A 26,752-nucleotide genomic window follows, 5' to 3' on the forward strand; every position below is an offset into this window, starting at 1 on the left:
GCACCTGCGACCACCAGAAGAAAGCTGTGCAAAAAAACTGAACTAATGATTGGTAAATCTATTTTGATAAGGATGAAATATTACGTAGTGATAGTGATATACAGAGGCTTGGGAGACGACGGCTGATAGAAAAGTATGGTAGGAGAAAACATGCTGCGCCGACCCCAAATAAAATTGGGATAAGGGCAAGAGGGTTATGAGTAGGGCTTCCAAAATTACGGAAATATCAATTACGTAACTAATTACGCAACTTTTCTCTCAAATTACGTAATTTTTCCCATTTTTTTTTTAATCGACTATGGATTTTTGTAAATATTGTAAGTTACAATTTACAATTTTTGCAATTATCTTTTAATATCTCAAAATCAAGGAATTATCAAAATGAACACAATTTTTAATCAAAAAAATATTTATTTAAGAACTTAGCATCGTAACTTTAAGCCTGTTGTAACTATCTTACGAACATTGTGGAAGCAAATAAACGAGCATGAGTATACTCATCAGTTCAATCAAACCATTTTATTTCCTCCCGAATATAATCTCTCTTCTTGAAAATGTGATCTCATAAATGACAAGGCATTTAAAGTTTTGTCATCCAGGGAACTTAGTTTATTACAAAAATATCCGGCGGATGAAAAGGCTCGCTCGGTAAAGCCGAGCGACACTTGCAGGCATTATTGAAAGCAAATATTAATTATACGCTGCAGTCAAAAAAACTTCGCGACCGCCGCCAGCGCTGTCGTAAATGCACATTTCTACCCTAATACCGACTCGCCAAGTTGATATATTTGAACTCTATTCTTTACGTCTTAGAACCATTTTTTGCAAGATTTAACAAACGATAAAATAAACTGCGGGGAATTCCCTGTTTGTATAGTTTTGATGTAGATATAACGTAGTATTGCCATTATCTAGACACACGGCAGTGTGTCCGCCAAGTTCGAGCAAAAAAAGCGACACACCGGCCGTGGCTTATATTACACGAACCATTTCGGGCCAAATTCGACCCCCCTATAACTCAAAATCTATTTTATTTACGCATATCAATCTCAATTTCTAGTATCTGTTGAGACCCCCTCACATATCTAAAATACAAAATTTCATTAATATACCATTTTGTAGGTCTTGAGATATTGACGTCAGAAAATCGCTATTTTTACTATACACTCACTGACTGACTGACTGATTGACTGACTCACTCATCAAAAACCTAGACCACTTCCAAAGGTCGTATTGACTTGAAATTTGGCATGGAGGTAGGTCTTTATGTCAAGGTAAAGGGAAAAATCAAAAAATGGCCAAGTGTGAGTCAGTTTCAAAATAATGAAGGTGTAAATTTATACCCGGTGTAAATTTATAAGGAACTAAAACGAATTAAATTTATCTATATTTATATAATATATCTTTGAATGGTCGTATCGATCTGAAATTCGTTACAAAGGTTTGTATTTAGTCAAAGTAAAGTAAAAATCTGAAAACGGGCAAGTGTGAGTCACTTTCGAAAATAACGAATGTGTAACTTTGATCCATGAACATAATAAGTTGGTAAATCTAGCTAGTCCATTTAGTTAATCTAGTTCATTTCTTTGTAAGAAGCATAGTTCATATTTAAAAAAAAAACTAAAAAACACGCTTTTTATAGAAAACCGAACTAAAAAATAGAAAATAAATTTAAATTAAGAAAATAGTGTTCAAAATTTCAATGAATATAAATTAATAATAGTGTGAATACAAAAAATATATTAAAAAAAAAGCGTGGGGTGCTTTTTAAGGTATTATCGAAATGAAAATCACTCTACTCATATCTGTCAATAAAATATTTATAACTATTGACACCATGCACCCCACGCTTTTTTTTAATATATTTTTTGTATTCACACTATTATTAATTTATATTCATTGAAATTTTGAACACTATTTTCTTAATTTAAATTTATTTTCTATTTTTTAGTTCGGTTTTCTATAAAAAGCGTGTTTTTTAGTTTTTTTAAAACTATTATTTATTTTCTACTTTTTAGTTTTTTTGTTTAAAGCTTTTCAGTGATACGAATAGTTATCACTATCCATACAAGTGGGAAGTTCTCATCAATACAAAGAATATAAGTCCAAACGAGGTATTTTACATATTCAGTTGTAGAGTTCCCTCGTCTTTCTCTGGTCTCCATCATCAGGTCAGCTCCCAACCTTCACTGTTGCAAAGGTCTTGTCAATACAAATAATTTAAGCCCAAACACGAGGTAGTTTACATATTCAGTTGTCGAGATCCCTCGACTTTCTCTGGTCTCCATCATCAGGTCAGCTCCAAACCTTCACTGTTGCATAGGTCTTGTCAATACAAATAATTTAAGCCCAAACACGAGGTAGTTCACATATTCAGTTGTCGAGTTCCCTGGACCCTCTCTGGTCTCCATCATCAGGTCAGCTCCAAATCTTCACAGTTGAATAGTGCTTTTAGGCGTACACCTGAGTGTCAAGTTTTTACCCTATGTATGCCTACAACTTTCGAAGGTTGCCCTCGATTTCTCAGGTTTCCATCATCAGATCCTGACCTGATGACTATGGGACCAACTGGCAGCTATTTCGAGTCGAACAAAAAAAGAATCACGTAAATCGGTCTATAAACCTCGGAGTAATCGATGTGTATGTGTAACCTCCTCCTTTTTGGGAAGTTGGTTAAAAATGGAATAATTTTATCAAATTAGTGTATTGTCATCGGTCCTCAATAAATCTACAAAGTTTGAACGAAATCTGGCCGTTTAAAGTGGGTCAAAATCGCGCCCAAAGAAGTCGGTTACAAACATACAGGTGAAGCTAATAAAAAGCGTGTAAAATCTGAAAGATAGTATAAATGAGACATTTCTTTAACTAACTTAAACATAAGAAAAAATAAAATAACCAACCTTACAAAAATAAATGAAATCCCACCCAAAACAAAAATGTGAAAGGTTGCCAAGTTCGATAATATGGGAATGCTTCGCCTATAAAAGAAGTGAGATCTGAATAAGTACCAAGTTCCATACAAATACCTCAGTTAAAAATAGTTACTTTTTAATGATGTTACTTGGCAAGTTTTCACACACCTTGTTAAAAACCTACTAAACGCAATGAATCAAGTATTTAATTTTCTCTTAAAACTTGCCAAGTAACATCATTAAAAAGTAACTATTTTTAACTGAGGTATGTGTATGGAACTTGGTACTTATTCAGATCTCACTTCTTTTATAGGCGAAGCATTCCCATATTATCGAACTTGGCAGTCTTTCACATTTTTGTTTTGGGTGGGATAAATATTGTATGTAGATTCCTTTTTTATTGGTTGATTATTTTGATTGATTTATGATACCAATAATTACGTAAGTACGGAATTGACATCTTCAGTTACGGAATTGAAAATACTCTAAAATTAAGCATTAATTAAAGTAATTTAGTAATGGAAGCCCTAGTGATGAGTGATAGACAGAAAAGGATATAATCATCGGCACGAATCTTGAGCGCTGACCTTCACCTGCCCAGAAGTAATTTATTGGGTCCCTTTTGTGGTATGAAGTGAAGTGAGGCGCGGGGGCGTTGTAAAGCGGTGATTCGCTCGCAGCACATCGCGTCATAGCCGTCACTCGGGATTGGTTTGCTAATAAATCACTTCTGCGCAGGTGAAGGTCAGCGCTCAAGATTCGTGCCGATAACTATAGCGATTTGTAGCTAGACTTCATCGTTTATGGGTGTTGGTACATGTGTCCAGGTAGTGAGTTGCCAATTTATATGACAGATGCGCATTCTGATTCAGTTCCTTAAAATGAAATCTATTCTTAGACACAAAAAAAAACTTAAATCAATAAGCAGTCACAAAATTAGTTACACCTGTTTAATTAAATAAAAAAGTGCTCAGTCAAATGAGGTATCGCAATTGGTCTCACTCCGTTTGCTACAAACAACTGTGTGTGGCCTTCGATTGGTTCTGGTCGGAGCCATTAGTACGGGGCGCGTAGCCTGTGTCTGTCGTAATGCCATTGTAAGCTGTTCTTTGACAATTGGTGCAGCTGTGTCTGGTCGTAAAATTACTATGACAGTTGTGAAAAAATGTTCGCAAGAGGAAGGAAAGATGAGCGGAGATGCCATAAGGCAGGCAGGTCAGGCGCCTTCTTCTAAGTTAAAACGCTCGGTTACAAGTGCACCAATCTAATCCGCATTATGACGACGCGACGTTAGTTTCGGAGATTTTCCGTTTTGACATCTCCGCTCGTCATTTTGTTCTCCATGTAATAAACCATCAGCTGCACGGGATAAGTAACAGTTGTGGTGTAAATATTCAGTGTATGTGTGAAGGGATGTAAGTAAATCGGACCCGCTCGTTATACTAAGTACCTACTTAACATGCAATATTTATGATATTACCCATTTGAATAACTTGAAACAATAATTATATAAAAAATACTATTCGTGTTTTAGTGAGTGTGAAAACATGGTTTTAATAAAGTAACAAAGTGGCCCTTTTTAGTGAAGGACGAGGGTTTATATTTTATACCCATAAAAATAGTAAATAAAAGATAGGTACAAATCAGCGAAATAAAACAACAAAAATAAGACAAACAACTTTATTTATTTGTATATCAATTTTTGAATAACCTTTATTTTTACAAAAATAAAATTCTCTACTTTATTTTGTACAGATCAAGCCTCATTGACCGTTCGTTACGGGTAAAGTAGATAGAAGTCAATGTTGATAATGTCCGGTAAATTCAAACAATGGATTTAATGTCAAAAATTAATTTGCGTACTTTGACCCTAACTACAATTCCTGAATGTCGAAATAATTGGTAAGTAGGATATAAAATCATGGATTTTGATAAGAATTTTGTCGTTTGTGTACAAAAGGTACCACAGTAGGTACATAATAATACAGGATACAATTGTTGATCACAAAGTTTATCAAAACTGACAAAAATATTATGCAAAGACAATTTCAGTAAGTCGACTATGATGTGAAATGGCTCTTAGATCATCGGAAATATAACTGCGTTGAAAGCAGATAACTCAAAAACATTGTGTATATTGTGTATATTGGTAAATGCATTTTAATCAAATTTTATTTCATTTTTTTCGAAAGAATCAAAGGCACAATAATAACGAAGTTAATCTGTGCTTGGTATATGTTTTTCGTTACCTACACTAAAAAAGTCTAGTCTAAGAGCCAGTTTCTTCATCAAAAGTAAAAGCCAAAGAAATGTCATAAAGTAAAAGTAACAGTCAAATTCGATTTTCAAGGCTAAAGTAACAACAAAACGAATAGATAAAATCGTGAAAAACGAATTTAACCGTTACTTTACTTTATGACATTTCTTTGGCTTTTACTTTTGATAAAGAAACTGGCTGTAAGTATAATTCTGTGTAAAGTTTGCAAAAGCTTACCTTTTTTGCTTACTGTACACAAAAAATGTAATACATTTGTTTTGCTAAATGTCAAAAGAACGGCGGTATTTGTAGCAAATACATTCTGAAAAGAAGTTGGAATAGTGTAGATACTAAAATTCGGTCGTGTTCAGAAATTAGCAAAAATTATGTTTCCCTTTCATCATTATTTTAAATCTAAAAATCTTTCTAGTTTTAATATCAATGACTCTCGCCATTATTTCTAACATTAGCTAACTTTAGTCACATTATGTACAGAGGTGAAAAATAAAAACTTAACAAAATGACGTATGAGAATATTTATTTATTGTAGTGATACATTATTGTTTATATGGACGGTACGATGTGAAACTGACTTCATAGATATGTACATTGTTATTGCACAGTTAATTATAAAAAAAAACACATTACTTAAGAGAATCCTGTCACATGATTTTATATAAAATCAAAAGTACGTATTGGTAAAATCTATCATGAATTCATTTAAGAAAAGAAATCGTTCACGCTATTTTTCAGTGTAAAAATAAATTTATCAGAATTAAAAGTTTAAACTATGACTATTAAAGGCATTTTTTTCTTGGGTCCGTAGTGTGGATCTGAACTGTTGTCGCTTATGTATATTGCAAATTCATGACATCTGGCAACATTATAGCATTACAATTGTCAGTTTCCATGTTCAGTGTCAGCATTCAAAAGTTGCCATATTAAAAAATATATATTATGTTAAAATTGAGCCAGTCAGTAAAATACTTTTAAAACACCGAATTAATAATCAGATCTTTGGCTGAATTGTGATACTGGTAACAAAATATATTAATCTTTTTCACGTACATATTCTTTTGTGACAAACCTTTTTTTACAGAGATCGGTATATTATTTTGACAGTATAATATCATTCATTCTTTTTCGTGAGTCTGTGGTAGATGACAACAAGAGCGAGTGAAAGCATATTAAAACAAGACAAAAGTTCAGTAGTCTCAGGATATGAGTAAGGACAGAATTCGTAACATGCATAATCAACATAGAGAAAAGATGAGATTTTATTTGAAGTATAGCTCGCTTTTGTCGCCACTTTTCTATCGCTGCGGTTGGCAAAGTTCATATTGAAAGAAGTCACAATAATATAAAACCTCTATAAGGCTAGCTGCCGACTTAATCCGATATTTTCAGTCGTAAATATAGAAAAAGAACAAAAACTGCATAAACATTTTTAACCACTCTTATACTCGACTGCTAAGAGTAAAAGCAGGAACGCTCTGTTCATTTTCTACATCTATGGACTCAGTTCAACAAAACGCAAGGAGTACATTTAATAAAATGAGAATTTACCACAAAATCGATCTAGCTATCCGTTCCTGGCCATAAAGACTCTAATAAGGTCGGTAAAAGGACATTTTATCGCGTTACGTGACAATATTTTCTCATTTTTTATCAACAACGACAACGAATGATTCAAATCCGTCGCCATATATCTAATTTCCAATTTTTAAAAACATTTTTCTATATTCAAAATTCAAATATTCGTTCTCCATTGCTACCAAAACTACGGCATCTTTATCTTTAGTCAAAATAAAAGTAGTTCTAAAACTACCTTCCTTCGATCCGAACGCTAGAACAATTAATTACTATAATTATCATAAGACGCAATATTAAAAACTATTATTTTGCTAATAATTAAACCTACTTTCGTCTAATAAAGTTAACGCAAAGAGGTTTTGAAGTCCGAGCGTTACATACAACCAGACTAGACAACGAAGGCACAACTCGCAACAAATTATACATACGATTTTGAATTCCAAATACGAAAACTGCAATCAAACATTTATGACCTTACTACAAAAACTTAAACATCTGTTGAACACTTGTTTTTAAAAGGGACCTTATTTCAACCTCATAATCTGTTATTTTTTTAGACAAGTGTTCAAAAGACGTTTAAATATTTTTGTGGTACGACACGGTTAATTTATTAACAAAGAAATAATTTTAAAAAGGAATACATCAGTATATTTAAATAAAAATACGTTGAAGTATTCTTGATACTTGCTAGAAAGTTTCTAGTTTCTAGGTTCAATTGCACGATCAATATTTGGCATTCAAAAAGCTAAACTTATCTGTACTTAAAATAAATAAAACTGTTTAAGCAACATCCGTTTATCACGCTTTTGACCGCATGCAAAAACCATCAACTCGTTTACACAATAAAACTATATTAAAATATATGAGACAGCTAAATAAATACTAATATTTGGCTTGTATGAATACTACAGATGTATACATATAACTTAAAGAAAATAATATTATGCAGTTAAAATGTCATGAATACGATTTTTCTAGTACTGTTTAAGTAGTATGATCCATACCTTCAAAGAAATAAAAACATGCAATTATTAATTATTAGCTACCCTTTCAATTTATCACCCAATTTTTCCACACATATACATAAAACATTCGTCAAAACTTACAATATATATTGTGATATGAGATTGGAGTCACATTCTTCTATAAGCATAGGGTTTTCACTGTCACTTCAAATCGTATACATACAAACAATATAAGAACAGGACTTTATTTAAAAAAAAAACACAAAATTAAAATTAGCGAACAAAAATAAACATAAAATTTAAAGCTCTAAGCATTAACCGAACTTACGTAAAGGACCAAAACCTCTTAGGCGTCGTATAATCTAATATTTCGCATAGAAAAATATCTATAGTTCTAAAACTACATTAACTTTAGTAAAACGAACGTGTTTAGTGAGAGCTTAGACGTATCTCCCAAAAAATGGAATCCGGCCCGCGTGGCTAATCTGAAAATAGTTAAATAAATATGGGTAATATTTTATCACTAAAAACTTATTGCTTTATTAAATTAATAAGGCAAAGTAAAGATATAAGAATTTGTATTATAACAAAAAAAGTTCTCTCCGGCGGGGAATCGAACCCCGGTCTCCCGCGTGACAGGCGGGGATACTTACCACTATACTATACTTCGGCCGTTCAGAGAATGCGTTCCTGACACCTATCAGTTAGTCACGACTAGTGATGGGCACAACATAACACTGAGTTCGTTACCGTTCCTTCAAAATGAACCGCCGCATTATTTTAAGATTATTTTCGTTTTAAATTGGCGGAATCATTTGTTTTATATTTTAGTTATTTAAGTGGAAACCAAAAAAAGGTAATATTCATATAATAAAATTGTTTTATTTATTCTTTGTTACAAGTACATTGAATTGAATGTGCGAACAGAATATTAATCAGACTCCGATTTGCTTGAGGAGGTGGTGTCTTCATCATCATCTTCGCCTACATGTATAATTATATTATTATCAATAACAGAATCAATCCTGATATCTCGGTCTAACAAAAGCCGGGTAATCAAATAAAAACAGATCGAAAACACTTGAAAAACGTGGTCTATGCGCACGAAACGACAACGGACGACTGTTTTAGCGTCACAAAATGGCGGCCCATAACGCCATTTGGGGTTACCATTTTTAATCTAAGTATAAAAATGCGGTTTGGTCATAGTTTTATTTTTATATTTCATAAACGTTATAATTAAGTCTTATAGTCCATTATTTTCCAATTCTTAAAAAGAAAATCAAAACGTATTATTTTATATTATAACTGTATAAGAACAGATTACGATACTTGCCTGTTATTTTTAGCACAGCACTACAAAATATAAACCGCTGACATAACCTTGTAATAGCGCAGTATAGATTTAGAAAAATATTGTTTACCAAGTTATTTGACACTCAGTTTGGCACAAAATTATAACATTCATTGATTATTGATATAATAATGTTGTTTTAATGCTCCTCAATTGTTAAAACGGTAAACAACCAGCAAAAATATTTTTATCGTAACTGCAACGCCATTGCAAAGTTACGTCGTCAGTTCAATCGCGACGTGTCAGGAACGCATTCTCTGAATGGCCGAACTATACCGAAGATGTGTTTCCACGTGCGAAATTTCGGTTCTGTTCCACAGAAATAGACCACTTTGCAATATAAGTAAGTATACTTTTATTGTCTTCTTTTATCCGCACTAATGCACAAAAGTTATAGTAAGTTCAACTCAGTCGTGCGCGCGGCCCTATGTGTGGGTAACCCTTGTACATATACAGTGACTTTGTGTGCGTGACAAGAGGTACAGTCGGGTACAAATACAGTTATTTAGGGGTTGTATACGGCTGTTTAAAGTACAGCTATTACGTAATTTAGTTTATTTATTTATAATGATTCTGTATCGCTACTTGAAAAATCAAATGATGAATTTTCGGATTCGCTACTTTCACCAATGTTAATTATAAATTCTGACTCCATGTCAAAATGTCTATAGTATTCTTCTTTTTTCTTTTGTACATGTCGACAAGTATTACCCAACATCCCTTCATCAATTTGACTTAAACGTTCATTTATGAGTTTCATTATTTCCGTCTTATTTTGGTCGACATTATGCGAAGCAATATAATTTTTTAAAATTCCCCACACATTTTGTTTCCATTATTATACTAAATTATAGGTCTTTTACATTCTTAGTCCACACATTTATTTATTGTCCGCGTACCCCGAGCTAGAAAATATGTAAGGAGTATTTAATTCATCTTAGATATTTCACTTCATTTATTTCTTAGATACTGTCAATGTCAATTTGAAAAGCCGTATGAGAAAATAATGATAAACTGTAAAATGTAATAATAAAAAGCTTTGAATGTTGTTTCATTTTTTTGAAACGCTACCTGACTCCTTAAAACATTTTCTCCGTGAAGAACTAGACATTTTCGTAAACGACTGTACCCATAACAAAAAGCGATGAGAACACGTCATGCTCGGACGACGTCACTGTCACACGAATGAAAGTTGTATATTTACAAGCCGACGCACACATAGGGCCGCGCGCAAATCTGAGTTGAACTATCTATAAACGCTTTTGGCTTAAAAAAAATACAATATGTAACTAAAATTATTGTGGGGAGGAAAACAACAAGTCGACAGTCAGACCATATGAACATAAAAAGTTTCTCTCCGGCGGGGAATCGAACCCCGGTCTCCCGCGTGACAGGCGGGGATACTTACCACTATACTACCGAAGATGTGACAACTATAGCAAAATTTTGGGTTCTTTTGGACCCTGGCAGCAATTAATAATAGATCTAGCATTGATTGCAGTGCGTGTCTTCTTGAGCAAGAATATCACCACCAAATACTGATTATGGGATAAGCATAGTCCTAATGATATTGTAAACGCTAAAATGTATAGGTACGGACGTTGATGCCGTCTTACGCAATAAATACCGCATTCTGTCAAAGTCCAATGACTTAATTACTGATATTACGTCAAAATTTCCTCATCAATTTTTGATTTGAATGTACACAAATGTGATGATTATGGTGTTTTATATCAGAATACTTTACAGAATTTTTATAGGGAAGTACATAGTTCGCCCGGCAAGAGGGCGACAGTTAAACTAGTTGGGAAATAATGAAAGGAACGTATATTGATACCTCACGTGTCGACGGACTGGTTGGCGAGCGAGCCGTCCCATGCCGCCTCCTTGTGTAGCGCCGCCTGACGTTTCTTCTCTGAAAATATTAAATGTAAATATAAATTCACATGTTCAATCAAACGATTCGATGAGTATTATGAATTCCTATCAAGTGCACTGATTTTGAAGGCTCAGTCAATTGTTTCTGCAGTTATTAGCAGTTCTGCGATTTGAAAGTGGTGAAAGGTATAATTACAGAAATCATTGAAGCTTTAGCTTTGCTTCATCTTTCATTTATGTCTAGCATTTTCCCAATGTTTAGGGTCTTCCTCCAACAGTCCAAACTAACCAAATGTAACCGGTACCAGTGTTTCCCATACTACTGCCCAAACTAACCTCAGTCCTCAACACTGTAGATACCGCGGCCCTGGTACATAAAAGGCCTACGGAACACGACGGTTTTAAGTCAGTAAGAGTCTGACGCTCCTTCGCCGCTGCTAACCCACGGCACACACAGAGGGGTCATTTGATGATTTTCGACGTCGTTAAAAAAAAAGTCCTCAACACTGTTTAACTTGGAGAACCTGATACCCCTTTCCCTTTGGTCTGTTAGTCTGTGTTGTAATGGTAGTTGTTTTAGTCTGTTTTTGTAGTTATCAGACTTTTTGCCTTCTGGCTGTCAGTATGTTTACCTGAATTTTCTAACTAAAACTTAGTTACGTTTTCTTTATAATCTCACCTCTAGCGATAGTAATGAGCCGCCTCTCCTCTGCGCGTTCCTGCCGCGCCGTGCTGAGCTTGACGCCCAGCGCGCCCGACACTAGCCGCCGCGCTAGCGCCGTACACGTCTCTGGCCGTTGCCTGCAATGGTATATAGAGATAATTAGTTCACAGCTGCTGACCGCCAAGGTTAAGAGCATTGGCATTCTTAACCGCAGGGCTACGTGACAAATAAGTTGTATAAAATTAAGATTTTGTAACTTGAATAAAAGATTTTCAGTGTAGATATACTAAGTATGTATACATAGGTTAATTTTTTTTTTTGGAAATCTACTACTTGTGAGAGTAATTTTAGAATTAATTAAATAAATACATAATTATCATTTTGTTTTATTTAATGATTACCCTGTTTCAGGAAAGACATGCAGCATCCAGTTTCAGTCTTCTATATTTGCATAAAAATATTTCAACATATACGAAGTTTAATAGGCATATTATTGCAAAATTATTATCATAGCAATGTCTCTAGGGTTAATATTTCAAAGAACCCAAAAATTTTGCAATAACTGACACATCTTCGGTAGTATAGTGGTAAGTATCCCCGCCTGTCACGCGGGAGACCGGGGTTCGATTCCCCGCCGGAGAGAACCTTTTTTTTGTTTTCTAAGTGATTATTTTCACATCTTTTATTCCACATACATAATAACATCGTCGACAAAATTTAGATCTACTCTTATGTATTTTCTTTTATTTTATTACTTAGGTTTCCAATGTCAAAGGATGTAGAAACTCTTCATATAGCATTTTCCAACATTTTAGGGTCGCCTACCAGACTAACCGAATAGGTACCAGTGTTTTACAAGGAGCGGCTGCCTACATGACAACAAACAACCCACCTAACTAAATGAAACAATACTGACCGATAGGGCTGCAGGAATTCCGCACACTTCTTCGCTTTGTTCCTGGACTCGAGAGTAGCGGCGTGGAGGGGCCGGCATCGCACGAGGGGACGCTGCGCTGATAGTACTTCGTTAGCTGAAACGATACACCATTTTGGGTCAATTCGCGCATTCATATTGCTTATGGAATATTGACAATGAAGACGCGGCGTAAATATAATATAAATATATATAAAAGTTATAGGTAATTTTAATGTTTTTTTTTCTAATTGCTTCGATAAAACAGAGCAAAAATAAGACCCCTACCTAACACATTTCTGATTTCCTGCAATTTAACAATAAATAAAAAATAGTACACAAACAGTTTAGTATCCACTGGCCGCATTCCAAGCATAACCGCGCAAATATAATACATGTTTATGTGTACTAAAAATGTAATGAGTTTAATACACGTCAATGTCTGTACCTAATACAAAGTAGTTACATTATTCAGAATTTTGCTAACGTAATTATTGCGAGTATAATAATCGGTTAATCATTTACAAGAACTTTCTAAAATATGTGCCAAGGTCAAGATCACAAAAGACACAAAATTATTATCTATTCCTGATTAGTGTTACAAAACTAAAAATGCATTATATAATTAATACATTTTATAACGACTCTAAAGATGGTGGACTAGTTTGACGTACAACCTAGATTTTGGCGCGCAACCTCGCAAGGAGGTTCGATGACCCGCGTGACGCAACGGTGCGGCGAGCAAGTGGAACGACGCCCGCGCCACATAGCGTTGTAATAAGCAGCTCTTTGTGGTTGCTTAGAAAATAGATGCTGAATCTTCTAACCACTGTCATTGAGGCCTTGGTTTATGAGAAATCTATTGAGGTAAGATATTTTTAAGAACTTAGTTTCAAATGTCACGGGGATAGCTAAAGGACTTTTTCCAGTCCCTCCTAACTAAAGTCTCAACTACTGAATGACCGTAGGACGAACGCAAAGGCATATACGGCACGGCTAGGGCTGCCATTTCGAATTTCGAAAAACCCGGACAAACATTAAGAAAAACCCGGACATTTGCCGTAAATCGCATTTTTTCCCCGGACGAGTCCGATTTTTTGAGCGACCGCGAAAATTTTTGAGTTTTGGGTCACTAAATATAATAAAAAAAATCCGCAAAGTGAAAAAGCCGCAAGCGAAGCGAGCGCAAAAGTTTTTGAATCTTAAAAAAAAAATTGTGCTAAGAAAAGAAGCCGCGAGCGAAGCGGGCGCGAAAATTTTTGAGTTTTGGGACACTTCGACTTCTGCAGCAAATGCTTGTCTATTTGTAATTTTACAAGGTTAAACTTCCATACAAGGCAAGCAATCTCATGTATATTATGTTTTCCACTCGTAGTTAATGAAAGCGGGGCAGGCTAAGAATTGGCTTGGTTGGTGGATTTAACGATTGTTATTGAAAAACCTGTACCTATGACTTCTTATCCTCTCAAATCGAGTGATCGTCCTCTGAAATCTGCTAGCTCTAGGCCTGTATGGCGTTGGCGTGGGCGCTCTGCGGCGCCCGGGTTATTCGCATACCCTGCACCATAGATAGGTTAAGACGACCCTGTGAAAAATGTCCGGGTTTTCCCCGGACACTTCTTGAAACCCCGCCCGGACGGCCCCCGGACGGCCTCCAAACGAGGACAAATCCGGGGAAACCCGGACGGATGGCAGCCCTAGGCACGGCACATCACCGAAAGAAAATAAACTTATCGGTTTCTTATTTTGCACCCTATTCCATAACATTTTTGTACTCTGGTTTACATATAGCAGTTCCAATTTCCAATAGCTTTAAAACTATTCTACAAACTTTAAGGAAACGAAAAATTGCACAAATACTGTATAATCAATAAGGTATTTCCTGCTCGCCCTACAAAAGGAAAAATCGAGTCCGACACAAGAGTAAAATGAAAGTTGTCTTTCCCAATACATACATAAGCATATGCAACTTCATGCAAAGCCAAATCGGACTGCATATGAACGCAATATCATTGCCGCGTACCAGAAGTAGAAACTACTAATTAAGTGTGAATTTATAATGAATACGGAAAGATATGTCGTTCTTTGCAAGGATAGGAAAAAAATGGCGGCATATTAGCGAAATAACGCCCGTCTGCGTTGTTGACAGTCTTTTGTTTTGTTGATGCTATCTATGGGGAAGCGAATTTTTTAGGCAACTTATTACTTCTACAGTCTACTACAGTTATGTCTGCATTTTAAAAAACGATTAAAACCTTTATCACAGATCGGTAGCAAAATTCTTACCTAAACCAAAGTCTGCTCGCTATGAAAATATTTTGTACATTAAAATTAATGTAACTAATAAAATCCTCATTACGGTAATCAACGACGCGTATAATCTTCATGTAGGAATTTAATTTTATAAAATTAAAATTAACCCAGTTCGCGCCAAAAATGTACGGAGGAAGTTCGTTCAACCATGAAGTCTGCATTGCGTAAGTGTACATCTATGGTCTGTCGGCAAAGACAACACCAAAAAGGTTTAATATTGCAAAAACATTGATTACCTAAGTGTGCAGAATGCTTGAAATTAGAGCAGATTGTGAAGATATTATAATTTAAACATTGGGTTTATATTTGAATGGCAAGTTAAGTCTCAAGATCTAGGCAGCAAGACGAAAGGCATTATGCTATGATCTAATAAATTTGATATGTCCATTCTCATCGCACTGCATGCTTATGAGTTTTTGCAACTCTCAAATAAATTGGCAGCAGTGTTGAATTGCTGTGCCCTAACAGGGTCCATAATATGTACCTAGCTTTAAGCCCCTTGTACCATCATTGTAACATTATGGTAGGCAAATAAATATGAATATGAATCACATGCCAAATCCAAAAGGCAAATAGTTAGAATATTAAAAGCATATCGCCGTCATTGGTAAGTACAGGTAATGTATTGTATTGCGTTAATTAAAACGCCAGTCGCGGAACGGAACCGGGACAACGCAGAGTGCATCAAGAGAGATCAATAGATATAAAAGTAATTTTGTTGGGATACGTAATCTCAGCAAATGAAGCAACCGACATTGATAAATGTCCCTAATAAAATTAATTTTGCAAGTGGCAAAGTGATCTTGTTTCTCGAAAGAACAATTAACTTAGCTTTTCAAAGGGCCGTTTCATGAGATCCTACTTCAGATCCGGATCCAAGCAACATGTTTTAAAAGAAAAAAAAAACGTCTAGAAGATTTTCCTGAGTTATCTTTTTATCGAGACACGCTCGATAGGAAATAGTGCTCATTAAAATTATGATTTTATGGCTTCGTGCAATGGCAGATGTTGAACAGGTGGCATCTAGGACACAAACCTGTTGATTTAATTGTCACTCGCATCCGAAGCAATGAACTTGGAACTGGTTCCATCTTTTTATTTAGAAGGTTAAAAAAAATAAGGGTGGCAGGTGGAGTTCTGCAATAGCATTGACTGAGCTCTCGGAGACTCGTGAATAGAAAAGGGTAAACTGCTTTAGACCATTACCGGATTACGAGCAGCATGAACAGACAGACAGAATCATCTAGTAAGATTTCCTTGGTATTTAGTTATCTAATTTGACTTATGGAATCTTAAAGTCAGTTTTTATTTCACTATAACTACACAGAAAGACGGAAGCTTAACCATCACAATAGAGCATCAGTCAATAGTAGTCTAACCAAAACGGAAGATTTCCGTCTACAGACAATACTTAACGGCAGACATAACATTCAATTAAACGAAGTCGACACAACAAAAAGCAAATTAGGCGTTGTTAACAATTTTACAGTAGGAAACGTTTGTATTGTATCATCACCAGGTGGTGATCAAGCAAGAAACGTAACGGTAATTGTCTAACAACCAACCTGCCTTTTTAAGGTTTACACGTAAGTATACTTTCACTGGTAGTACTGTAATCATTGCGTACCACAGTTGCAATTAGAGCATTTTTCTCGAAACTACTGGGAAGAGTGTTGCTGTCATTAAGTGTTAGGGCTGTCACTTGTTATATCACAAACGCATTCTCTTGGCTGCAGCTTAGTAAGCTATACAATAATTCAATGATCTTCCGCGGTTTGCTATAAGTTAATGATAGCAATGAAACCACCTGGGGATAAATGTATCCCCAAATGAATATCTGCAACACACAAGTAGCACATATAACTATGATTGAAAATCCTTAGTCAAAGGAATCTCTGATATGGAAATACTGCCAGCATATTAATGAGGCTAGAACACTAAAATTTTGATAGCGGCATACATTCCTTCCCAAGGAGCGCTACTATACATATAACACTCGCAAGCACGATACCAAATTAGCACCTCGGACGCAGAGAACCTTCGAATTATAACATTAAATACAAAAATAGAAACAGCGGAGGATCTCCCACATCGAAACGAGGGATTTGCATCAAAAGTTTATACATTGTTTCACCGTGGGAGATCTGATTCACTACTCTAAAAGTAGTGCCAATAAGACTTTAGAAAGCATGTCTACCCTTTTATGTTATGGTAAATCAGCAGATGACCAAATAGTGTTAGACTTTTACTGACTAAAATCCACCGCTGCTCCTTCTTGTGTGCCATAAAGCTAATGTAGCAACTGATAATATTTGAACAATGCAGATAAAATTAAAGATCTTTTAAAAGTTATAATCTGAACGATACAAAGAGCTTGTTAAGTCGAATACGACCCTAATAACATTCCAAACCTTAGAGCCCGTTCAAAAATCTGCCCTATATCTCCAAGCAATAAGGAAGAGGAAGCATTAAAATCTGAGAAATCTCAAGATGCAAATTCAATATCATTAAAACATTCCACGATCGACCTAGAATGCTTCGTGGTCAGCCCATTAAACACATGTGCGTGTACCACGGGCGATACGTAATCTGTTTTCTTTAATTTTCGCAATACACGTGCCGTTTTGAAAGCATCTGTGTGTGTCAGCTCAAGTTCAAGGCGGCAATGGAACGCGTTCTGAATAAAAAATGCGATGTATTACAAAGTAGGACACGCTAATGAAACTGAAAGTGGTGTGTGGTGCAAAGAACTAAACAAATGGATGAGTACTGAAACAGATATAATAATGGATGCTGTAAGACGCATTAAAAGCTAATCTTCTTCACAGTTGTTTTTTGTGAGTATTACTTACTATAATTTTGTCTGGTTATTTTTAGATCTGCAGCATTTTAGCATTGTATGTGTGTTAGTTTAGCATTATGATGCGCGCATATGTTTTTGCGTTCTCTTCAGGTTGCTAAAGCTTTTGAGTACTCTATGAAATTTAAATTAATTGGTACATTAAAATGCTATCACCTATCCCTTGAACCAAAACAACGTGACTTGCAAATTACAGTTACCAAACCATCTCTCCAATCTTGATCTCCAGCTTAAATATTTACGTAATCCTGTTTAAAACGAGCCTCGTGAATTGCACTCAGCTGCAAACTTGATGCAACGTCTTACTTAACTTTGCAAGTTGCACGAACCTTCAAAGAAGTTCTGGTATTTACTCAAGTGACGCTTATTAGTTAAACAAACCAACTGTAACAGTTTCATTTCGAAATTAGAACAATCGATGAAGAAAAAAGCTTTGTGATGGCTGAAAAAAGATTTCATTATAAGCTTGGATAAGCAAATAGTGTAAGTGAAATAGATCAAGTTATGACATCGAGATTTAAATAGCAAGAACGAAAATTAAATCTTTCTATAATAGAGTGTGTCCATTTAAACGTCAGAACGAATAAAGGATATCGAAAATTGAATAATCCTCACGAATGGACTAAATCTTTCTGAGGTACAAAACCGGAGTCATAAAATATTATCGAGAAGTGAGATGTAAGCATGTTATATCATATCCCAAAATTGGCCAAGGGGCCATATACGTTTTCCAAAACTTGCTAAACATCCTAAACAACCATAATTGTACGTTATTTATTTATTTCTTCAGATTAAGATCAAAATGGCAAAAGTGAATATATATTACCAAATAAGATCTAAATGTCATTGGTCGTAATGGTTTACGTGTGGATAGGCGGTTTAACGCCGGAAGGCCTGTAAAGGTCAACGGAGGTCATTAAATGAGGGTAATATCAGACTCGTTACCGGTAATGAGGAAGGAGGATGATTGAAAAGTCTGAAAGAAGTCTCGCTTTAAAGAATTGAAGATAAAAAAGTGTCTGCGATTATTTGTAGATTATTAGTAGAACCTATTGTTAAGTATTATAATTCTTTGGCTATTCTTTTATAATTACACCAAAATCGTACTGTATACTAAGTACTGATTTAAACTAATTTTGGCCGTAACTAAAACTTCCTTCGCAATTATCATTCCATCAAGCCCAATGAATCAATTAAAGACATTAACAGCTGGAAGTTGACAATGTTTGAATAAACAAAGAAATTATACAAAAACCGATGCAGTATTACAATAGGCTAGGAACGTCGCTTGCACAACAGCAAACAATGCACTTCGGGTTTCCTATGATATTGTTTTGCAAGAGCCAATTACAGTTGTTAGGCGCATTCAAATTTTTGTCTCCTCGACACAGATTTGGATTTCGACATACTTGTAACGATATGTTACATACACAATACATTATGCCGCAGTTTTTAGCTAGGTATATGCATAAAGATCACTCCAGATCACTCAACCTTTCGCGAATAATTTACCAAGTTCCGATACCTAGCTTTTGCATAATTCGTATGTCATCCATCTATTAAAGATTTTTCAAAAACCAATAAAGACAGGAAGTAAGCAAGAAAAATGGCATTATAATCGTTTCGGAAATTACTTAAGAGGCAGAACATATTTATACACACAGAGAGAAGATATTTTGATGACACTGCAGTGAATATAAGAAACGAATTAATTTACTACGCTTAGGAAGCAAATCAAAATGTGCTAAATGAAACCTGATAAAACATAAACACTGTGTCCCCTTACCGCACTCAAAACTTCATCAATAACAACAGAACAACATTACACCACGCTACACTGCTTACGTCACTACTCGTAACATGCATTGCGTGTTACGTCACAACGCAGGTGATAACTTGGAGCTGATAAGTGCACTCGCTGCATTAGCAGGTGCAGCGCTTAGGTAATCCGCGTGTGTTCAACGTGGATTATCTAATTCGCATCGATCATCTTATGAAACTTTATGTGCTTTATTCACTGTATGTAAAGGTGGAATCAAAACTGATTGAAGATTTATTAAGAAGTTATTAAGAATCTTACAGCCCTGTTCCCTAATTACTTGGAGTGTGCCTAATATTTTGCCAGCTTACATTCCTTTCCGTCAGCCGTCTTTCTAACTTTCATACTTTGAAAAACTGAAGTCGTATAGCACACGGTATCTTTGACTACCAAATTTATTTGGCTATTGTCAAGCAGTATCAACGACAATTTCATTTCTACCGGACATAACCGGGAAGGATAAGAAGAAGGCTAGAAAGAAGTTGAGACTTGACATAATTCGACAAATCTGAGAATGTATTTTACATTTTAGCGTTAATGCTGTAGAATTGTAGATGAAAGTTAAAAATACATCTACTCCTCATATTTACCATTCGGTCACTTCAAATAGTTTACGAAACAAATTAATATGTGAGTCCATGGCGTTCACTTCACACCTCAAGCAGCACATAATAAATAATGATGAATCCTTACACAAACATTGTGTTTGCATTGCCCAGTCACGAACTAAGATGCTAGGTGTGTATGCTAGTGATTCTATTGTAGGTAAAGCAGCACAAAACTTTGTCATCAGCTTAATAATAGGTCATCAACGAAGGTATAAGCTCTCAATGCTTTGATTTATAGCACAAGTTTCTAGTGGAACTCGTAGGTTTCACGTTTTAGCATCTACAGTGTCTAAAGTTACGGAAATAGATAAAATCTATTTACTTAAGCAAGGTTCAATAGAAGTGGGACCTGAGAAGCAGGAAACAAAATCGAGGCAGGCTTAGGAAGAGATGGCGTGAAAAATTAGAATCTAACCAAAAGGAGTGGCTTCTGGTGATGATATAGACAAGTGAAAGAAGGGGAGACTTTTTGCCTGCAGGCCACACCAAGCAAAATGAATAAATAAATAATTAAAAGGTTACAACATTATTGCTTTCATAAAATAATACAACACAGGTATAACTACCCAATGCCATAATCGCCACATAACGAACGCCTAATAGAAACCGCGCCAATCAGGTGGTAACGCACGCATCGCGGCCGCATCATACAATTACCATTTCGGTCAATTAACCGCTTTAACGACTTTACATACTTGCCGTATTATGCTCACTTATGCAATGGTGGAGTAAACTATAAACACTACGTTACGCGAAAGTTTTCCGATGTTTCCAAACTCAATGAATATGTTATGGTAAATTAATTCCATGGTGTCATTTAGAAGAGAATTTACTCCTCTATTGACATTATTCGATTTGAAACGGCCATTAAATATGCATTGGATACGAGCCCTAATGCAAATAGCGCTTTATTTACGCTCACCTACATACATAAATCGGAATACAAAATTCTACATGGATCATTTTACTTCCAAATGATGTGTATCTTGTCAATAGAATTAAGACCGGTTCGATATTTATGTCTATGGCACTATAAATATTGGCAGCTAAACTATGCAAAGCAGAACCACTAATGCCAATCATCTTACATTTTTTTTTTTCAAATAGGACATTTGTAGGACATTTATACTACATGGTGTTCAATAGGCATGATGACAAATTTTTAAATTCCTTTGTATGATGTAGGTATACGTCTATTTTATATGAAAAATTATTAATTTTAAGAAAATGCGAAGTTTTTTTATCAAATAATTGCATTTTTCTCTGTCCACTTTGAATCCGGCGCGAAAACGCTTGTCAGTGTCATGTCGTCACTCGTGACGTCACGACTGAAATTACAAGACGCAAGTAAACAACATTCGTGCAATAATTAAGTTTTTTGTGTTATTAAATATGAATTCGAAAGTGCATAGGTGTTGTGGGGTCCCCCAGTGTAAGAACACATCCAAAACAACTCCTGATAAGTTATTTGTGTACGTTCCTCACAATAAAAAAATACGAAACAAGTGGCTTAAACTTGCAAGGCGAGATTCAAAAGCAATATTGCCCAGGGTACAACTTTATTTTTGTGAAGATCACTTTGATGTAAGTTATTACATAGTTCTCTAGATTCTAACATAGAAGTTTTTTTAATTAAACTAATACACTTACATGGAAGTTTTTTTTAATTAAACTAGTATACTTACATGGAAGTTTTAACATTTCTAAATTCAGCTGAACAAAAATCTTTATTTGATGCCAAAAACTCTCCCAGCATTATGATATCAATTCTAGGCAAATTAGCGCTGTTTGCCTTGATAAATCCGGGCTCCATAACTCGTGTTATACACAATTAATTAATTAAAAACAAAGATCGCAGTGGAAGTTCACAATAACGAAATGTGACGTTCGCGCGCTTTCGCGCGAGTCGTTTTGAGAAATGACGTCACGAGCTCTGATTGGTGTTCAAGATATCATGGCGGATTGCCTTAGTTCGTAATTTTATTTTATAAAAATACATATTAATCACATTATTAATAAAGAAAACAATGCGCGTTTTATATTCCAAGCTTCAAGTTTAATTTAATAAATATATTATTTTAATGATTTTTGATTACTGTCATCATGCCTATTGAATGTTCCAAAAAGTATGGAGAACTGGGTAAAACGCACACCATTCCAACGTATTATCCTAAACCAGCCAATGCTTACTTTACTAACTCCAAAATTAGCACTTGACGAGATTGCTTACGAGTTAACACCTTTGCGATATTATCGAGTATAGTTCGGCCATTCAGAGAATGCGTTCCTGACACGTCGCGATTGAACTGACGACGTAACTTTGCAATGGCGTTGCAGTTACGATAAAAATATTTTTGCTGGTTGTTTACCGTTTTAACAATTGAGGAGCATTAAAACAACATTATTATATCAATAATCAATGAATGTTATAATTTTGTGCCAAACTGAGTGTCAAATAACTTGGTAAACAATATTTTTCTAAATCTATACTGCGCTATTACAAGGTTATGTCAGCGGTTTATATTTTGTAGTGCTGTGCTAAAAATAACAGGCAAGTATCGTAATCTGTTCTTATACAGTTATAATATAAAATAATACGTTTTGATTTTCTTTTTAAGAATTGGAAAATAATGGACTATAAGACTTAATTATAACGTTTATGAAATATAAAAATAAAACTATGACCAAACCGCATTTTTATACTTAGATTAAAAATGGTAACCCCAAATGGCGTTATGGGCCGCCATTTTGTGACGCTAAAACAGTCGTCCGTTGTCGTTTCGTGCGCATAGACCACGTTTTTCAAGTGTTTTCGATCTGTTTTTATTTGATTACCCGGCTTTTGTTAGACCGAGATATCAGGATTGATTCTGTTATTGATAATAATATAATTATACATGTAGGCGAAGATGATGATGAAGACACCACCTCCTCAAGCAAATCGGAGTCTGATTAATATTCTGTTCGCACATTCAATTCAATGTACTTGTAACAAAGAATAAATAAAACAATTTTATTATATGAATATTACCTTTTTTTGGTTTCCACTTAAATAACTAAAATATAAAACAAATGATTCCGCCAATTTAAAACGAAAATAATCTTAAAATAATGCGGCGGTTCATTTTGAAGGAACGGTAACGAACTCAGTGTTATGTTGTGCCCATCACTAGTCGTGACTAACTGATAGGTGTCAGGAACGCATTCTCTGAACGGCCGAAGTATAGTTGCTATCTCAACAATATCGATAGCCGATAACGCTGATAAATCTTGCACTTGAAAATAGATTCACACGTTAGCTGGACGAAAATTCAATGGACTTAGAAAGTTGGTACGTTGGGATATAAGGTACGTTTTAGATTCTGAAGAAACATATTCTCCAGAAGACAGGAGATCATATAAAAGTGCAAAAAATGAAAGTAGCTGAGGTTTTTTTGAAGGTTTGAAGAATTCACTGATTAGGAGCTAGTAAACCTATTTTTTGATGTAATCAACTTGTAACAACACAACAAACTGTCAAGAAACCAAAGTTATTTCTTTGCAACTCTCAAACCACAAAACGGATAAGTCTTTTGTCACTCATCATTCTAAGAATCGAGGCAACTGAACATGTAAGTACAGAATATCGTGACAGAGTAGAATAACATAATATCGCTAAAAATTTGTAAAAGATAACTAATTAATACGACAATAACAATGTACCTATCGCAAAGTTTAGAGCTAAAGATAACAATTGTAAAACAAAGTATCTTATCGTCTTTCAAATGTGACAAGAACATTTAGCTCATGAATCAAAACAAACTGAAAGTCGATCGATAGTAGATGAATCAGAATACATAGTCACGACAAGAGAAGCATCAGGGGAAAAAGAATGGTAACGAAATTATGTATTGCAACTAGCCCGTTTTTCCCGCGTCTCAAGAAAATCACTTTTCAGCTTCATAATTTTAGATGTACATATTAGGACAGAAAACAAGTAGACAAATAGAAAATATTATGAAGAAAGTGAATGGAAAATTTTCAATTTGCAATAATACTTTATAAAATGTTATGGTTATTCTAGCGTAACTGGACGTCATCGAGGTCACGAATGTTATTGGTGTCGATCGGTGCGTCGGAACTCGTTACGATTATATTATGTTGCTCAAGGCATCATCGTAACTGAACTGTCAACATTGCCGTATTGCAAAAGGAGCGTAAAGGACGAGTAGGTTTTCTTATAAGGTTCTATAGTTCGGCCATTCAGAGAATGCGTTCCTGACACGTCGCGATTGAACTGACGACGTAACTTTGCAATGGCGTTGCAGTTACGATAAAAATATTTTTGCTGGTTGTTTACCGTTTTAACAATTGAGGAGCATTAAAACAACATTATTATATCAATAATCAATGAATGTAGTTACGTCGTCAGTTCAATCGCGACGTGTCAGGAACGCATTCTCTGAATGGCCGAACTATAACTACATATAAGGTGTTATCTATTCTATTCTTGTTGAAAATTCTTCCCATAAAAGAACGTCCTTGCATGTCCTACATAATGATTAAAATTGATCGGCAGACAATTGGCCGAGATACACAGCCCATAGTGTTGTAATTTGGTCAGAATAATAGCTTCATTATACTAATATGTTATACGTAATGACCATAAAATTACCAGGTAGTAATTATCAGTTTCTATATTCATGAGCGCGAGCAATTCATGACATATCATAAAATGTACCTACCGGATTTTTTACGACTACGAAAAAATCTGATAGTTTAAATGGAAAAAGACCCAATATGTATAAAACTAAAATCAACTTACCAATTTTGGCGCTGCTGAAAACGATCAACGCATGCGTGTCGTCCACCCACTTAATTTCAAAACCCGTGTCTTTATATTCACTAAACAATGAGAACAAATCGTTCGTTTTGAATTCACTAGGAAAGTCATACACTTCTACTACATGACCGAACGTTTCGTCGTAAGGTCCATTGAAAAGCTGCTGACCTCGAGTTTGGTACTGATCATAACTGTTCTTAGGTTTAGTTATGTGAACTTTCCCAACTGTAGTTGTCAACTCTTCAAGAAGTGAAGGATCCAGGCATTCCCCACTGTCATCAAAAACTGCGTCCCAATCGTTCTCTTCCCGCTTCAAAGATACTTTAGCTTCTAATTTAGGTTTAGACTTCTTCAATTCAGGTTCTTTTACTTTCTCTTCTACAACTGGTTCAGGCTCATTTTTCTCCGGCTCATTCTCAACTGCATCCGATATAACCAACACGTCAGAATGGAAGCTCTGTTTTATAATTCTCTTGCTACTCCTATTAATTTCTTGGGACGCTCGCTTCAACTCATTCTTCTCCACATCTTCGTCCTTAGCGTAGGGGTAATCGTTATCGATTATATTATTGCTTTGATTCGATTCGTTCACCGCCATATTTTCGTCGGAATCATTTGATCTATAGTCGCTACTATCGGCCGCGTTTTCGCGACTGTTATCGGCGTATTCACTATAGTAGTTCGGGCTGTAGAACCCTAACTGTCCGTTAGCGAAATAATCTCCTATATAAAAATTCTCGCCTACTTCTATGTCGTTAAACCTATTATCACTAAAAGATATTGCACTATCACTATTTGGCACTTGGAAGCCTGAAGGCACGGATTCCTTTGTATCGCTCGATGTAGGTTCGTCTATGCTTGGGGCCGTTTGAGATCTTTGATTCCTGAGATGTGGTGGTGTGTACACATTGCAGTAGGTCTTGTCTATGGATTTCCTAGGGGTGCCGTGTTGTGATTTGTCTTTGGGCGCGGGAGACTTGGGGCACTTGGTTCCTTCCGCGCTGTGACTAGTTCTGCGGTGGTTGTTGGTCTCCTTGTGTTCCTCAGGCTGAGCGTTATCCGCGGTGCGTAAAGCACGCGGTACATACACGGCGCGATCGGGACGACGAGGTTTCGTTGAGCCAGTTCTGCGAACAATATATTGAATGTAAACATTTGATGTGGTATAACACTACTGTACATAATTGTGTGAACACGGGGCATAATAATACAAAAGTTACTTCATGGATTTCCCATACAAACAACTCGCTTTCCCTCTTTAAGGATATTTCCTAATCAATAAAGATTGCCTCTAATTAAAACCATACATCCCAACATTCAGCAACCTTGTCTTGACATCAATCCGCTCGAAATACCTCACGATCTCAAATTCCCCACACATCACCATTATCAAAATCATCATCATCACCAAAATCAAACAGCTGTCACGTTCATTGTACGCGATTACGGCGTCCACGTAACCCTAAGTGGGGCAAGGCCAGCGAACGCCAGTCGAACGCTGTGCCCCTCTCTCCGTGGCACACTTTCGTCCGTTTTCGGCCACTCGCCGGTTTGTGTAATTGAATGTTGATGTTGTTGACATCACTTCTTTGTCTGGACCTAGTTTGGTAATCGTACTTTGTGATATGATTGGCTATATCATTATTTCCATATGTTTATGTTGTTTGTTTTGTGTTCTGGCTGTTCAATGTTCTGTTACAGCTGATTCAATGGTTAATTGATCTGTATCAAGCATTCCTTCTATTACCCTAATGCCCATTACTTTTTTATTTTTAAGACAAGTAAATTCATTAA

General features: G+C 35.5%; 1 protein-coding gene and 2 non-coding genes across 4 annotated transcripts in view; 1 reads left to right on the forward strand and 2 right to left on the reverse strand.

The window, feature by feature from the left end:
• Window positions 1–4,578: 4,578 nt before the first annotated feature.
• Window positions 4,579–26,752, reverse strand: part of LOC124640678 (coiled-coil domain-containing protein R3HCC1L) — a 36,330-nt gene continuing 14,156 nt past the window's right edge. For both annotated transcript variants that reach the window (XM_047178560.1, XM_047178559.1), the window contains exons 5-9: window positions 24,941–26,085; window positions 12,540–12,654; window positions 11,639–11,760; window positions 10,919–10,996; window positions 4,579–8,212 (exon numbers count right to left, since the gene is read on the reverse strand). In XM_047178560.1, coding sequence (XP_047034516.1) covers window positions 10,920–10,996; window positions 11,639–11,760; window positions 12,540–12,654; window positions 24,941–26,085 — 1,459 coding nt within the window. In that variant the 3' untranslated portion in view covers window positions 4,579–8,212; window position 10,919. The remainder of the gene's footprint in view (window positions 8,213–10,918; window positions 10,997–11,638; window positions 11,761–12,539; window positions 12,655–24,940; window positions 26,086–26,752) is intronic.
• Window positions 10,435–10,506, reverse strand: Trnad-guc. The gene has a single exon. It is a non-coding gene; the product is annotated as a tRNA-Asp (tRNA).
• Trnad-guc lies at window positions 12,194–12,265 on the forward strand. The gene has a single exon. It is a non-coding gene; the product is annotated as a tRNA-Asp (tRNA).

This window comes from Helicoverpa zea, chromosome 21, assembly GCF_022581195.2.
Source record: "Helicoverpa zea isolate HzStark_Cry1AcR chromosome 21, ilHelZeax1.1, whole genome shotgun sequence".
Taxonomy (NCBI): Eukaryota; Metazoa; Arthropoda; class Insecta; order Lepidoptera; family Noctuidae; genus Helicoverpa; species Helicoverpa zea.